The 16,899-nt window shown below is 42.9% G+C and overlaps 1 protein-coding gene across 9 annotated transcripts in view; it reads right to left on the bottom strand.

Annotated features, from left to right (window-relative positions):
* The window catches only part of KIAA1109 (KIAA1109 ortholog), a 908,505-nt gene that overhangs the window by 395,226 nt on the left and 496,380 nt on the right, over positions 1–16,899 (bottom strand). For 8 of the 9 annotated variants that reach the window (XM_033938601.1, XM_033938589.1, XM_033938580.1 and 5 more), the window contains exons 49-50: positions 14,032–14,082; positions 1,653–1,859 (exon numbers count right to left, since the gene is read on the bottom strand). In XM_033938601.1, the coding sequence (XP_033794492.1) occupies positions 1,653–1,859; positions 14,032–14,082 (258 nt within the window). The remainder of the gene's footprint in view (positions 1–1,652; positions 1,860–14,031; positions 14,083–16,899) is intronic. The other variant, XM_033938537.1, reaches the window with a different exon arrangement.

Genomic DNA, 16,899 nt, shown 5'->3' on the forward strand with positions numbered 1-16,899 from the left:
AGAATTAGATTAGATATTGTAGGATGCCAGGATTAGATCAGATATTGTAGGATGCCAGGATGAAAGGACTATAGCACTATGGCATTTCTTATGTTCTTAACACATTGAATATATAATTTAAAACCAAGTAGGAAAATGAAAAATGATTCTCAAAATCTAAAATCTTTAGAAACCATGTGATTCTGGCTTGCAATTTATTTATACACATGCACTCTCTCTTCTCTTTCTGTAAAAATATTAAGCACATACACACACAGAATTTTTACATTTAAGAAAATAATAGCCAACTGGGTCAGACCAATGGTTCACCTAATCTAGTACAGGCAGTCCCCAGTTTAAGAATGCCCGACTTACATTGGACTCATATTTATGACCTAGGATCCTGTCTCTCCCTTCCTGTGCCAACATGCCCCCTCCTCCTCCTTCCTTCCATGTCCCAACATGCTCCTTGTCGTCCCTCCCTCCATTCTGTGTCCCAAATCCGTGCCTCCCTCCCTACTGTGGATATTTACCTCCACTGGCCAGTTGCCTCCTCTCATCCACACTTCTCTTTGCAGAGCTTGCTATTGACCTGGAAGCCTTCCCTCTGACAGCAGAGGGAAGGCTTCCAGGTCAGCTGCATGTAGGAACCGCGGCCATGACTTTGTGAAGAGAAGTGCAGATGTGAGGAGGGAGCCGGCCAGAGGAGGTAAACACCCACGGGAGAGAGGCACAAATTTGGAATGCAGAACAGAGGGAGGGAAGGATGATGAGGGTCGCACTGGGACAGGAAGGGAGGAAGAGGGAGCGCGTTGGCACAAAAAGGGAGAAGCAGGGTCACATTGGAACTCAGAAGAAAGGGAGGGAGCACAAACTTTGGACAAACGATGGATGGATGGAAGGAAGGAAGGAGAGAGGGAGCATGAACTTGGGACATAGGATGGAGCATTGGAGGGAGTGAGGGAAAGATATACTGAGGTGGTGAGGGAATAGAAGAATTGTTGGGCATGGGTGTCTTAGTGAGATGGAAAGAGAGATGGTGCACATGGGAAAATGAAGAAAGTGGTGAATTGTTGGGCATAGGGAGGGAGAAATACTGGCCGTGGTGGTGGGAGAGGCATGAGGTATAGATGCATGGGGAAGAGAGAAATGACAGGGAGAAATGTTGAATGTAGTGGTGGAGAGGGAAGTGTGGGACGGATGAAGTGTAAACCTGTTAACTTTTCTTTCTATGTAAACTATAGTACTTTATTTTGAAGACTATTTTTAAAATGTTTTTATAGACTGTGTACTGTACAGGATCCGGGTTACATACAAATTCAAATTAAGAATAGTTTAAAAAATGGAACTTGTTCTTAACCCAGGGACTGCCTGATTCCTGTTTACACAGTGGCCAATCCAGGTCACAAGTACCTGGCAGAAATCCAAATAATAGCAGCATTGCATACTACTGATTCCAATGGCTTCCCCTAAGTCTGATTATCTAAATAGCAAATTATGGACTTTCCCTCCAGGAACTTGTCTAAACCTTTTTTAAACCCAGATATGCTAATCGCTGTTAGCACATCCTCTGGCAATGAGTTCCAGAACTTAACTATTCATTGAGCTCTGGAACTTGTTACCCAAATTTAATGTCAAGGGTTTTCAAGATGAATACAAGCCGAACCACTTACACAGAAGAGGGTTGTTTGATGAGGTCAGAGATCTGCTTAGAAAGCTGGTGGGAGCTGCGTACCATCATGCTGTGCAGAGTAGCAGGATGTTGAGGGATGTTGATACTGATAGCTCCTACTTTGAACACAGCTGCATTGTTTGTTCTCAGCCCCCTCTGAGTGCTATAAAGCGCCTGTGATTTGGCAATACTGCATTTCACTACTGTTCTGGTGAGAGAAGACAGGTGACGTGCTACATAACAGCTCACATGTTAATTGCAACAACTATCAAATGCCATTATACAGATTAACAGCAATTTCTATTACTTAGCAAGCTGCACTGCAAAAGTCATGTATATATTATTAACGGTAATTAAGCATAATTGCATAATCAACAGTTACATAGAAACATGACGGCAGATAAAAACCAAATGGCCCATCCAGTCTGCCCATCTGCAGTAACCATTATCTCTTTCTCTCTCTCAGAGATCTCACATGACTATCCCTGGCCCTCTTGAATTCAGACACAGTCTCTGTCTCCACCACCTCTTCCGGGAGACTGTTCCATGCATCAACCACCCTTTCTGTAAAAAAGTATCTCCTTAGATTACTCCTAAGCCCATCACCTCTTAACTTCATCCTATGCCCTCTCATTGCAGAGATTCCTTTCAAATGAAAGAGACTTGACTCATGCGCATTTACATCATGGAGGTATTTAGGTTAACTATAGAATATACTTATGTACATGCACACACAGGGCTCCTTCTACTAAGCTGCAATAATGTTTTTAGTGCATGCAGGATTTTAGCACGCGCTAAACCCAAGCTACACAACTAGAACTAACGCCAGCTCATTGCTGGCGTTAAAGTTTAGTGCGCGTGGAAATTCAGCACGAGCTAAAACCGCTATCGCAGCTTAGTAAAAGGAGCCCACAGTTGATGAAGTCAACTACTCATATCAAAATGTTGTGTGTTTTGTGTTCTTACATTATCAACCATCGAAATTTACACTTTAAAGGTCTGCACTTTAGAAGCATGTCATACAAGCTACAGGCAACATTAACTACAAATTCAAATGCAAGCATCTTCTATTTATCTATCTGGGGGGTCCCTCACAAAATCACAATGACCAATAAATCTGTCTTCGTTTATCTGGAATCTGGAGATGAAGATATTAAAAAATGGATACCAATAAAAGTTCTTGATTATTTAGGCTTGAAACCCATGTGAATGTTTAATTAGAATAGTAGAAGCAAAGAGGACAAGAAAACCAGACTTGGATAAAAATATCATCCTACAAGCTCTACGCAATATGGCTGTAAACTAAGATACATCCATTGTAGTGTAGAAGAATTAACTGTATATAAAGGGCTGCAAGAGCTAAGTGGATGGGCATTGCATTGGCAACTAAGATTTAATGCTAAAAAATGAAAGGTCATGCATTTGGGCTGCAAAAATCCAAGTGAACAGTATAGGGGCGAAGTACTTCTGTATACAAAGGAAGAGCAGTCAGGAGGATGCTCGGGTGCATAAGGAGAGGAATGGCCAGTCGGAAAAGGGAGGTGGTAAAGCCCCATTTGGAATACTGTGTGCATTTCTGGAAACCGTAACTTCAAAAGATATAAATAGGATGGAGTCGGTCCAGAGGGCTGCTAAAAAATTTGTTAGTAGTCTTTGTCATAGAGACCTCAATAGGTATACGCTGGAATAAAGGCAGAAGAGAGGAGATAGGCATTAATGTACAGGTGGTGAGTTTTTTTCAAATGAAGGAAAACTCTGGCATGAGAGGACATAGGATGAAGTTAAGAGGTCATAGTTTCAGGAACAATCTAAGGAAATACTTTTCTACAGAAAGGGTGGTAGATACAAAAACTGTCTGAATTCAAGAGAGCGTGGGATAGGCATGTGGGATCTCTTAAGGAGAGGAGATAGTGGAGGCTGCGGATGGGCAGATTGGATGGGCCATTTGCCTTTATCTGCAGTCGTGTTTCTGATCTCTCTCGTCTCTTACTCTTGTAACTCTGCTCTCTCCCTTTACATCACTGAAGGCCAATTTACAATTGATGGCTGAAAACCAGGCAAGACTCATTGGAGAACAGTGCTTTCCCTTTCTATCTCCACTGAAGGAAGTTCTCTGGACACTGTATACCACTATCCTCCTAAGCCACAGTATGGGTTGTACCCAAGGTCCTCCTGCAGATATCACCATAAGGCAACCTAAGGCGACAGCATACAGGCATTGAATATTTCGTAGAGAAGGCAATAAATCTGTGAAGGAGGACAAGTATAGACACACTAAAGGACAAAGGGTGGGCCTGCAAGGAAATGAAATATGTTGTATGGGGAGTGGAGGGGAAAACATGAAAAAAGGGGGACAGGAGAAGTAAGGCAAGTTGAGGGATGAGTTTGTTAATTGATATACATGTAGTTCTCATTCACTCTGTTTTGTTCTCAATTGTTGAATGTCTGCTGGTACTGTAATCAGAAAACGAAGAATACATTTATAAAAAGGGAATCATCCCTTGAGGAGCTTCTTTTGTAGTAGTTAAGAGATGACTGAACATTTCTACTATCCCTTGTTGAAAAGACAGTATAATCTTTAAAGATATTATATTCTGTTTTAACTATCTAGCTATCCATGTTTAGATTCTGGTTTATTGTGATCAGACATAAGACATACAAAAAATAAGAACTGCCATACTGATCCATCAGCTAGTATCCTGTTTCTAATGGTGGCCAGGCAAGGTCACAAGTATCTGGCAGAACCCCATAAAGTACTAAGATTACACACCACCCAACCCCCAAGGATATGCAGTGGCTTGTCCAAAGTCTGTCTTATCAACAGATTATTGACTTCCATGAATTCTTTTTTTAAATTGAGCTATGTTGCTTTTACCACATCCAGCAACAACAAACAGAGTTTAACTAAGTCGCCAGAGGAGCAGGTCATGCTCCTTAGGATTGCTCCTGGGCGATTATGGATGACCAAGACTGGCTTTTATATTGAAAGGTACGTGTCTTAGCCTGACAATATTTGTTTGGTTAGTTAGATTGTGCATTTTAATGGATTCTATTCCCGTTTTGATTGGGAATAGACCAGGCAAGAATCGAGTCTACCGTATGATCTTATTAGGCCTATTGAGTCCACCGTAAGATCTTGTTAGGCCTGCTCAGCGTCTGACTCCTGTTGTATTAAATAACAATGGTAAGGGGGAATTGATAGCATGGGAACAATAAAACAACTGTCATATTTGATTGTATGGAAAGTAAAAAGTTAATATTGTTTGTTTTACAGAAATTTGGCTGTGTACTGATGGTAGAGTCGTTGATAAAGGTCCGCATCATTGATCACCTTGACGGACACGGGCTGATGAGGACCAGTCAGCACGGTTTTAGCAAAGACAGATCGTGTTTGACAAACTTGCTGCACTTCTTTGAGGGAAATAGACAAGGGCGACCCAGCCGACATTGTATATCTGGATTTTCAGAAGGCGTTCGACAAGTTCCACATGAACGACTATTTCGGAAAATTGCGAGCCAAGGAATCAAGGGTGAAATACTCACGTGGATTAAAAACTGTCTGGAGCATAGGAAACAGAGAGTGGGGGTAAATGGACAATACTCAGACTGGAAGAGCGTCACCAGTGGGGCGCCGCAGGGCTCGGTGCTTGGACCCGTGCTCTTCAACATCTTTATAAACGATCTGGACAATGAGTGAGATGATTAAATTTGCAGATGATATGAAGTTATTCAGAGTAGTGAAGACACAGGGGGATTGTGAAGATCTGCAACGTGACATAATCAGACGCAAGGAATGGGAATCGACATGGCAGATGAGGTTCAACGTGGATAAGTGTAAAGTGATGCATGTAGGTAACAGGAAAGAGACTTGGGAGTTCTGATCGACATTCGATGAAGCCATCCACGCAATGTGTGGTGGCAGCAAACAGAATGCTAGGAATGATAAAGAAGGGTATCACGAACACATCGTAGAAGGTTATCATGCCGCTGTACTGGGCTATGGTGTGCCCTCACCTGGAGTACTGTGTCCAGCACTAGTTGCCGTACATGAAGAAGGACATGGTGCTACTCGAAAGGGTCCAGAGAAGAGCGACTAAGATGGTTAAGGGGCTGGAGGAGATGCCGTACAGCGAAAGATTAGAAAAACTGGGCCTATTCTCCCTTGATAAGTGGAGACAGAGGGGACTGATCAAAACATTCAAAATACTTAGATAAAGACAGATTGTTCACCCTCTGCAAGGCAGGGAGAGCGAGAGGGCACTCTCTAAAGTTGAAAGGGGATAGATTCCGTACAAACGTAAGGAAGTTCTTCTTCACCCAGAGTGGCAAAAAACTGGAATGCTCTTCCGGAGTCTGTTATGGGGGAAAACACCCTCCAGGGATTCAAGGCAAAATTGGACAAGTTCCTGCTAAACTGGAATGTATGCAGGTGAGACTGGACTCATTTAGAGCACTGGTCTTTGACCTAGGGGCCGCCGAGTGAGCGGACTGCTGGGCATGATGGACCACTGGTCTGACCCAGCAGCGGCAATTCTTATGTTCTTTTTTTCCCCCCCAAACAGTTTATTAAACGATAAAGACCAAACAAACAGAGCAAGTACAATAGCATTTTCAGGCTACAGGATACAAAAATCAGAAACAACAGCAAACCACTCAAACGGGTGGAGATCGGTAGAGTCCGGGTTGGGTTCTTATACCCAGACTCGGCCAAGTCCCACCCAACAAGAGAAGCCTCTCCACCCCTCCCCCTCTACCACCCCTCATCCCAATCCCCCCACGTTAACCCACTGGCAACACAGGTACCACTGGCTTCCGCAACCGGTTGAGAACTTGGCTTTTAATCAGAAGGGAAAGAGTGTCCAAATAAGGCACCCAAACGGACAAAAAAAAGCTTACTCCGATGAGAAAACCGAGCTGACAAGGATTCCCAGACCATGAGCAGATGGAATTTATTGCACCAATACTAAAAGGTGGGTGGGGAGTCCTGGAGCCAATGATTTAGAATACATTTCTTACCCACTATATAGCCCTTGCAAATAAGTAAAGAATCCCCAGCAGAGAGCCCATCCAGAAAATCCTTAGCCAAAAAGAGGACCCCCCCTCCACCTGAGAGGGAAGTGCATAGCCCACTAGGGTCTGCAAATAACAACGAACCTCCAGCCAAAAGTCAGCAATGACTGCATAGGACCAAAGACCATGTGCCAAAGAGTTATCAACCCGATGGCATTTCAAACACGTAGAGGTTGAGACACACCCAAAGTGAAAGGCTTTCTTCTGATGAAGGACCATAAATTGACATTCCTGGAGCTCAGTGCTGTGCACCACCCGGGGTTTCTGCTGCACCAATGGAGACAAGAATGCAACCCGAGGGCGGTAACCCAAGTCCCGAGTCCACAGCCACAGAAGATATAGTACCTCCGCGGCTGCACAGCAACCAGCGGGCGATGGTATTGAGACACCGAGAGCCAGTCCCAATTATCATTAAAAAAAATTCCTGCAAGGTAACTAGAAAAGCATGTTAGAGGAAGTCCCTGGGTAGAGTAGCAACATAGTGAGCAAGCTGCCTATATGCAAAATGATCCAAGCCACTCAGGGACCAGGACGCCTGAAGAGCCGGGAAAGGAGTAAGACAATTCCTGTGTTCTTAATAGGGAGCTAATGTAATTTGACTAACGGGAGATGTGCACTTTTAATGCCAACTACTACTACCTCCCGCCCCCAAAAAGTAACCTGGATTCTGTGTTCTGCATCATCTGAAGTTTACGTACGTGTTTAGATAAAAAACCTACATAGAATATGTGAACCATTAATACTGGTAATAGAACCTTCAAATCTAAATAACATTTTTAACTTACTAAGAAGCCTATAATAAAAAAAAACAGAAGTACTAAAAGCATCCTAAATCAGCACTTGGATGTCCTAATTGCCAGAGCAGGAGAAGGGCGTGGTGGCGACGTGTTATGGGTGGGCTTTGGGCAGTCTCAAGGGCAGGTTAGACATGGACGTCTTGCAGCGACAAACATTTTTCAAGACATCCTGGACAGAACTTACAGTATATGTTTGGCACTAGACCTGTTTTTGAAGGGTCTAAGTGCCACAAAGGTGCCCAAACTGACTAGATGACCACTGCATGCATGAAGGTAAGACCCCCACAAAGATCAGAATACAAAAGTACATACCTGTCTCCAGAAAATCTGCACAGCAAGAGAGGCAAGGGAGGTGTCCTGTCAGCCAAAGAAATCAATCTTTATTCAAATGTATAGTTCCAACAAGGATCCTAGATGGGACTATACGTTTGAATGAAGACTGATTTCTTTGGCTGACAGGCTGCCTTTTTTGCTGTACTGTTTGTATTTTGAGGCGAGGTGTTTCTTCTTTGTTCCAGAAAATCAGCACCTGCTATAGGAAAGCCTAGTAGAGCTGCATACAGGTGTCTTAAGTAGCCTGGGGGGTGAACTAGAGCAGTGTTTCTCAACCTGCGGTACATGTACCCAGAGGGAATGTGGGCTGGCCACTGCTGCCTGGGATCTGTACCTGCCTGTCACGCAGCTGAAGACACCTCCGCAACAACAGCCACTCAACACGCTCCATTCCCACCCCCACCATCGCCGCTGCAACAAGAACAGCCCAGGCGCATGCAGCGACTGCACGCAGCCAGCCCACAAGCCTTCCAACGTCAGAGAGAAGGTTCCAGCTCAACCTTCTCTCCGATGTCAGAATTGATGTCGGGGGAAAGGCTTGTGGGCTGACCCATTCCTGTTGCGGCAGGGGGGTGAGGAGTGGGAATGGAGGATACTGGGTGGCTGTTGCAGCGGTGGCGGGGGGGGGTCGGGGGGAATGGAGCATGTCGGGTGGCAGGGTTGGCTTTGTGGGAGGGGCATGGAGGCAGGGAGAGAGGAAGAAAAAGTTGGACTCGTAGAGGGAGAGAGAGAGAGATGTTGGTTGGAGAATGGAATGAGGACTGGAGGAGAGGAAACATGCAGGAGGCAGAAAGGGAAGAAATATTGGATGCACAGTCAGAAGAAAGTGCAACCAGAGACTCATGAAATCACGAGACAACAAAGGTAGGAAAAATGATTTTATTTTCAATTTAGTGGTCAAAATGTGTCAGTTTTGAGAATTTATATCAGCTGTCTATATTATGCACTATATTTGTCTATTTTTCTGTAGTTGTTACTGAGGTGACATTGCATATTTTAAAGTCATCTGCCTTGACCTCTTAAAAAAAAAAAAAACAACCCTAATATAAATACATTAAAACCTTGGTTTGCAAACATAATTCGTTCCAGAAGCATACTTGTGATCCAAAGCACTCATATCAAAACAAATTTCCCCATAAGAAATAATGGAAACTCAGGCTGTTCGTTCCACAACCCAAAAACTTTAATACTGTATATGTACTCATATTGCAAGACTTTGCTCGTTTAGAACGGTCACTACACTCCAACAGTGTCAGAGAGAGAAGAACCATCGGCTCAGTTGTGATGCGTGTATATTGTATGTATTTGTATTGCAAGACATTGCTTGTATATCAAGTTAAAATTTAATAAAATGTTTTGCTTGCCTTGCAAAACACTTGCAAACCAAGTTACTTGCAATCCAAAGTTTTACTGTAATTAACATTTTCTCTGCGTACAGTGTGCTTTGTGGTGGTGTTTTTTTAACTTTGTGGTTACCATTATGTATTAATAAGATTATACTGTGTGTATATGAAAAATGGATGGAAGAAATTGCATTACAATTAGTACTATTATTATGGGGGTGGAGTCAGGGGTGAGTTTGGGCGGTTCTGGGGTGGAGCTTGGGCGGGGGTACTCGGTTGGTATTTTTTAGGCTTAAGGGGTAGTTGGCTTGAAAAGGTTGAGAAACATTGAGCTAGAGAACCATAGAGAGGAGAACCCAGGCCCATAAGCCACTCTAATCACTACATTTATGGTGGAAAATGTGAGCTCCCCTAAAACCCTACTCTACTGCAATGCAGGCTATTGAGGTTGTAGGCAGGTGGGAATAATGGGTTTTGGGGGTGTTGGGGGGAGCTCACTATAACCTATAAGGGAGTTCTGGTGAGATGTTTATAATAATAATAACAACAGTTTATATACCGCAGGACCGTGAAGTTCTATGTGGTTTACAATGATTAGACGTTACAGATTGAGCAGTACTAACAGAGTTAAGATTTAGCGGTCAGTTTAGCGGTTTATCTGGAACCCTTTATGTGAAGCTCATAGCAGTGCCCCATTGCTCTATTGCCCTGTATGTGTAGCTAGTCCATTACAGGACTAGAACCTCCCATGTCCAAATGGTCTTGTTCTGAGCACTTTTGACTTGGACAAAATTTTGTTCAAAAATGCTGTATAAAGATAGATGTCCTGATGGTCTGGACATTCCAATGGCCTGGACATCCAGATAGAGAATTTTTAAAAAAAAAAAATTTCTAGACGTATGGTGGTTTGCCTTTTGAAAATAGGCATTTTCTTACTGCCAACTTTGGACATCTAGCACTATACATCCAAATCAGACTTAGACTTATGTGTTGAAGATGCCCCTCCACGTATCCATAATTTCAAAAAAGCAATCTCCAGTCCCACAATGACCCGAGTAAATTAGTGGACCCAAACCTAGAAAGAACCAAACTAGAATCTCATGTCACCTAAACAGGTGGTTTTGATCAGATTTACTGCCAAACCATCAAAAAACAGCCAATAGCCGAATGTCATCAGAATATATCAATTCATCCAGCCCAAACTGTCTAATCAGTGACTTCAAAGACTTCAAGTAGATGGTAAACAACAGTGGTGATAACAGGGACCTTTGGAGAACTCCCCATTTCCAACCATATAGTTTGGATAAATCATTCTGAAAACAAACTCAGATTTACAATCATACAGAAAAAAGGCAATCCAGTTGAACACTTATCCACTAACTCAACTCCCGACATCTGTAATTAAATACTGGAATCAACAGTTGAATACTGAGGGTAAATATTCAGCCGGTATTTTGCCAGTTATTCCCGGATATTCAATGCTAGGATATGTCTGGGCTTCGACACTTAGGCCCTGATTGTGCAAAGTGCCGTCCCGATTTTAGGCAGCTGTAGGCGTCCTACAGCTATCTAATCAGCCAATTGGGATGCATGTTAAAAAAAAAAAATGCTCCCCAGGCAGGCCGCCTATATTGAAGGCGCCTCTGTGAGCCTAGGGAGGCCCGCAAGACGCCTAAGCTCGCCTAAGGGCCTTAAGCGAACCTAGGCGGCCCTACGCATCTCCCTAGTAGAGGAAGAGACGCTTAAAATGTACATTGTAAGTAGACGCGGCCACTATACTTATCGCAGCAAGGGATCTCCCTGCCGCAATAAGTATAGTGGCCGCCAGTCCGATCACCAGCAGGAGGGTGCCCAACTCCTCCTGCCGGAACGCCGCCCCCTCCCCCCGAAACTCTTGATTACCGGCAGGAGGGTGCCGAACCCCTCCTGCCGGAAAGCCCAGGTGTGATTGGCCCAGGCTCGTAGGCACCTGGGCCAATCAGGCCTTGAGATTAGTGGGGATGGGCGGACCCACTATGCCTACGGCCTGATTGGCCCAGGCTTCTAGAGCCTGGGCCCATCATGCCTTAGACTTAGCGGGGATGGGCGGGGAAGGGGCAGGCCCGTCTCATTTTGATGAGGCGGGCTTGTCTGCTAGAGTTTTATTATTATTGATTCAGGTACTCAAGCATTATTCGCTAACTGTTGAACTCTTCTAGTCTCTTCTCGTACTTCTTTTGGCACAAACCCCTTATTTTCATCGCTTTTCTCTGGACCACTTCAAGTCTTTTATATCCTTGGCCAGATAAAGCCTCCAAAACTGAAACACAATAGTCTAAGTCTGGCCTCACCAAAGACCTGTAGAGTGGCATAAACACCTTCTTTCTTCTGCTGCTTACACTTTTCTCTATACAATCTAGCATCCTTCTGGCTAAAGCCACCACCTTGTCAAACTGCTTCACCACCTTCAGATCCTCAGACAATCTCACCCTAAGACCTCTCTCCATGTCCGTGCATATCAGACTCTTGCCTCCCAGCACATACATCTCCCTTGGATTTCTACTCCCCAAATGCATCATTCTGAACTTCTTTGCATTGAATTTCAGTTGCTAGGCATTAGATTATTCTTCCAACTTTTGCAGATCCTTTTTCATTTTTTCCACTCCCTCCAGGGTGTCCACTCTGTTACAAATCTTGGTTATCTTCTGCAAAATACAAACCTTTCCTTCTAACCCTTTGGTAATATTGCTCACAAACATATTGAACAGAATAAGCTCCAGCACCAATCCATGAGGCACTCCACTATTCACCTTTCCTTCCTCTGAGCAAATTCCATTAACCGCCACCCTCTGTCATCTGTCTGTCAATCAATTATTAATCCAGTTCACCATTTTGGGTCCTAATTTTAGCTGGTCAAGTTTGTTCAAGAGCCTCTTATGAGGAACTGTGCCAAAGGCTTTGTTGAAATCTAAGTAAATTATATCTAGCGCACTTCCTTGATCTAATTTTCTGGTTACCCAGTCAAAGAATTCAATCAGATTAATTTGGCATGATTTACCTTTAGTAAAACCACATTGTCTTGGATCTTGTAACCCATTATATTCTAGGAATTTCACTATCCTCTCCTTCAGCAACGCTTCCATTATTTTTCCAGTAACCAAAGTGAGGCTTACCAGCATGTAGTTTCCCGCTTCATCTTTGCGACAACTTTTTTGAAGAAGAACTACATCTGCTCTTCTCTAATCCCACAGAACCTCTCTTGCTTCTAGGGATTTATTGAACAAATCTTTAGTTACAGTTGCCAGAACCTCTCTGAGCTCCCTCAATATCCTGGGATGGATGCTGGCCAGTCCCATGGCTTTGTCTACCTTCAATTTTTCAAGTTGGCAATATTCAAATCCATGCTGAAAGCCCACTTTTTTGATGATGCATTTAAGTCTTAGTTCAACCAACCTGTAAAGCCCCCAATATCTGTTTGTCATTCCCTCTATGGTCCCTTACCCTATCTGCCTCATCAGTCCCCCTCTAATTCCGTACTTGAGCAGTGTATATAGATTCACTCTTTTGTCCTATGTGTAAGCTTGTTTGATGTAGTTTCTGGTAGCACTATAGAAATAATAAATAGTAGTAGTATTTCCCAGAACACCAGAAGTGAATTACTCATATTCAGGAACTGCATAACAATTATCTTATGCTCCATTAAACTTTTTACAGGAATAAAAAAACAGCGCTATCAGCAATTTGCCATGAGATTGCCTTACATGTAAGTGCCTTGATGATGGTAATGATATTAAAATATGGACGTCTTCATAATGTTTTCCTGTAGAGAGATTATTAAGAATTATCTAGTTTACGAATTCAGCAGCATGTTCAAGTATGAATAATACTTTGCTGGCGTTCTGGGAAATCAAAGTAATCAAATGCTTACAAACAACGTATTTAAAGCAGAAGAATATAGGAAGACACTAAAGAATTGTCCCTTACCCCTACACCATACACACTTGAACACATAGAAGGAAACGTGCTACACATATTCTGGAGGAGGAGGATGCAAAATGTAATATCAGCAGAGTAAATTACTGTTAAGGAGAGGGAATTTCAACTTAGTGGCCTTCAATAACCGAAACATAAGGCCAAATGGCCCATCCGCATCTCCCTAAGAGATCCCACATGCCCGAGACAGTACTGGGGACTGCATCTAGCTTTCACCATATGAGCTGGGACTTGGCATGTTTCTTTCAAGCGATGACACAATTTAGTGCCTCTTGATTTCTGATGATGTCATCCTAAGTTTTGGATTTTTGTTTCATTACTTTTTCATAACACTGACATTTTGAAGCTCTCTTCACTCAAAGTTATACTGTGGTATAGACACATGATCAATTGAAAAACTAACACACACTTTACTTTTCTGTGTGTCTTAAAACATTTCAATGTTCAGCCCAGATCTTACTAAACTAAACTAAACCTTAAGTTTATATACCGCATCCTCTCCATGGTCTACAGGTACTTTAATAAATGAGGGAAGAACATAATAAGAATTAGTAGTTATAAAGCTTTACATTTTTGAGAAAAGCCAGGTTTTCAGATGCTTTTGGAATAATTGGAAGGAGCCCAGATTCGGCAGCAGGGCAGGAAGGTTATTCCAGAGCTCAGTGATTTTGAAGAAAAGAGATTTCCCTAATTTTCCTTACAGAACATTAACTGTAAAACTACCTTACAAGTCTACCTTTAAAAGTATGGAACACTTATAGGTTAACAAGCCATTTCAAGCTGCACCACTGAAGACAGCACTCAAAGGCACAGCACAACACAATTCACAAAAAAAGTGCAATCTATGAAACATAATGTAACATACAGAAACTCTTGTTTGGCAGTGCTTGTAGGAGATGTTGGAAAATCCTCCAGTCTAGAGATGAAGATTGAAGTGAAAGCAAGAAAAAAAAAAGCAAATAAAGAATAAAAATTCATGCCGAGAATAGTCAGTAAACAACAGGACTGCAAACATATATTATCAGCACATCACTTGAGCCAATACTTTCCTTCAAATTCCTCCCTTCAGTGTCTCAATCTATTGTACAGGGAGTAGGATAAATGGTCTCAGGCAGATTTCAGAAACATTGCAGCGCCATGGGCAGTTCCAATAAAGCACATATCTGACATTCCAAAAACAATGACCAAAATACTGAAATGAAGATATTTGTGTCTAGTTCTTCCAAAGCATTTCTATTCCTATTCCATTGCTGGCAATATATTCGAAAATAGTGGGGTCCTTGAGTTGCATCAGATCAAATTTCATCATTGGCTACACCTAGGCTGTGCATAATTTTGTGCATCTTGAACAACTCTGTGGCAACTAGTAGAGAATGACATGGGGACAAATTTTTCCCCGTCCCAATCCCGTGAGTTCTTTTCCTGTCTCTGCCCCATTCCTGTAAGCTCTGTTCTCATCTACAGAAGCCTCAAACACTTTAAAATCGTAAGTGTCCGAGGATTATGTGGTAAAGGCAGAGCTTACAGGAATGGGGCAGAGACAGGAAAAGAACTCACGGGGATGGGAAAATGAGTTCCCGCAGGGACGGGGTAAAATTTGTTCTCGTGTCATTCTCTAGCAGCCAGTAAAGCATACTGAGGGTTACTGAGCTACCATCAGCTTTTTCAGTGGAAGCAGCTTAAACAACAAGGTTATTTGGCATGGTTGTGTAATTGAAAAGAAATAAGTACATGGAAGAGATAACAGCATGAGGGGAAGGTGTGGCTCACAGGTTGAGCTGCTGCCTCTATACCGAGATTGGGAGATCAAATCCTAGTGCTGCTCTTGTGATCCTGGGCGTCACTTAATCCTCCAATTCCAACCACTTTGAAAGTAAGCTTTGAAATGCCAAAGCCACAAAAAGGCGGTATACTAAAAAGGCCCCCATTCCCTTTCCCTTCCCTTTTTATCCCAAATTTGTGAAAATGTTAATTGGCAAAGAACCATATAATGGTCCGTATGCTGAAAATGAAAAATTCAGTTTATGACACATACACAAAACGAAGAGGCTGTAATGGGCTCATCATGTAGCTTCACAAAGACAGCAATTATCTAGGTATCATGTAGGGGAATATATACAGCAGTCTCTGTGTCCTATAAGTGAGAGCGAGAACGTGGGAGAGGCCATCCGGTCCACACATTGCCCAACCAATGTAAGGAAAGCACAGTTACTTACTGTAACAGGTGTTATCCAGGGACAGCAGGCAGATATTCTCACTGATGGGTGATGTCACCGGTACAGACACTTGAAAAGTGAATCGCAACTTTAAGTTTAGAAAGTTTGCGATTAGCCCGCACCGCGCATGCGCGAGTGCCTTCCTGCCCGACGTAGGCGTGCGGTCCCTCAGTTCAGATAAGCCAGCTAAGAAGCCAACCCATGGATAATAATAATAACTTTATTTTTGTATACCGCAATACCACAAAGCAGTTCAGAGCGGTTTACAGGAAAAGAGATTGTACATGGAGGTGGGTGGGATGTGAGAATATCTGCTTGCTGTGCCTGGATAACACCTGTTACGGTAAGTAACTGTGCTTTATCCCAGGACAAGCAGGCAGCATATTCTCACTGATGGGTGACCTTCAAGCTAACTAGGAAAGGATGGAGGGAGAGTTGGCCTTTAAGAAAACAAATTTTGCAAAACTAATTGGCCGAAGTGACCATCCCATATGGAAAAAATTTCCAGACAGTAATGCGAAATGAAGATATGAACTGAGGACCAGGTAGCAACTTTGCAGATTTCCTCAATAGGAGTAGATTTGAGGAAAGCTACAGAAGCTGCCATAGCACGGACTTTGTGAGCAGTGACACGAATCTCCAGAGCCAGTCCGGTCTGAGAATAGCAGAATGAGATACAGGCAGCCAACCAGTTGGATATTGTTCGTTTGATGACAGGATGACCCAACTTGTTAGGATCAAATGAGATGAAAAGTTGGGGAGATGTTCTATGAGGCTTTGTCCGATCGATGTAGTAGGCCAAAGTACATTTACAGTCCAAAGTGTGTAGCGCTGTTTCTCATGGATGAGAATGAGGCTTAGGGAAAAAAAACTGGAAGAACAATGGACTGATTGAGATGAAAGTCCATAACAACTTTCGGTAGAAACTTAGCATGCATGCGTAGTACCACTTTATCATGGTGAAAAACTGTGAAAGGTGGATCTGCAACCAATGCTTGTAACTCACTGACCCTCCTGGCAGAAGTGAAGGAGATGAGAAAAACTACTTTCCAGGTGAGAAATTTGAGATGAGCTGTTGCCATTGGTTCAAATGGTGGTTTCATCAACCTGGAACGAACTACATTAAGGTCCCAGACGACAGATGAAGGCTTGAGAGGTGGTTTAACATTGAAAAGCCCTTTCATGAATCTGGAGACCAATGGATGAGCAGTGAGAGGCTTTCCCGCAACTGGCATGTGAAAAGCTGTAATAGCGCTGAGATGGACTCTGATAGATGTAGATTTAAGACCTGAATCAGAGAGATGAAGGAGATAATCCAGCACCAATTCCAATGACAAGGAAGCTGGATCATGATGATGATGACGTAGACACCAGGAAGAAAACTGAGTCCACTTTTGTTGATAATACTGTTGAGTGTCTGGTTTCCTGGAAGCATCAATAATAGTGCGTATAGGCTAAGAAAGATGCAAAGATGTCAGCACGAGAGATACCAAGCTGTCAGGTGTAACGATTGCAGG

Source organism: Geotrypetes seraphini, chromosome 1, assembly GCF_902459505.1.
Source record: "Geotrypetes seraphini chromosome 1, aGeoSer1.1, whole genome shotgun sequence".
Lineage (NCBI taxonomy): Eukaryota > Metazoa > Chordata > Amphibia > Gymnophiona > Dermophiidae > Geotrypetes > Geotrypetes seraphini.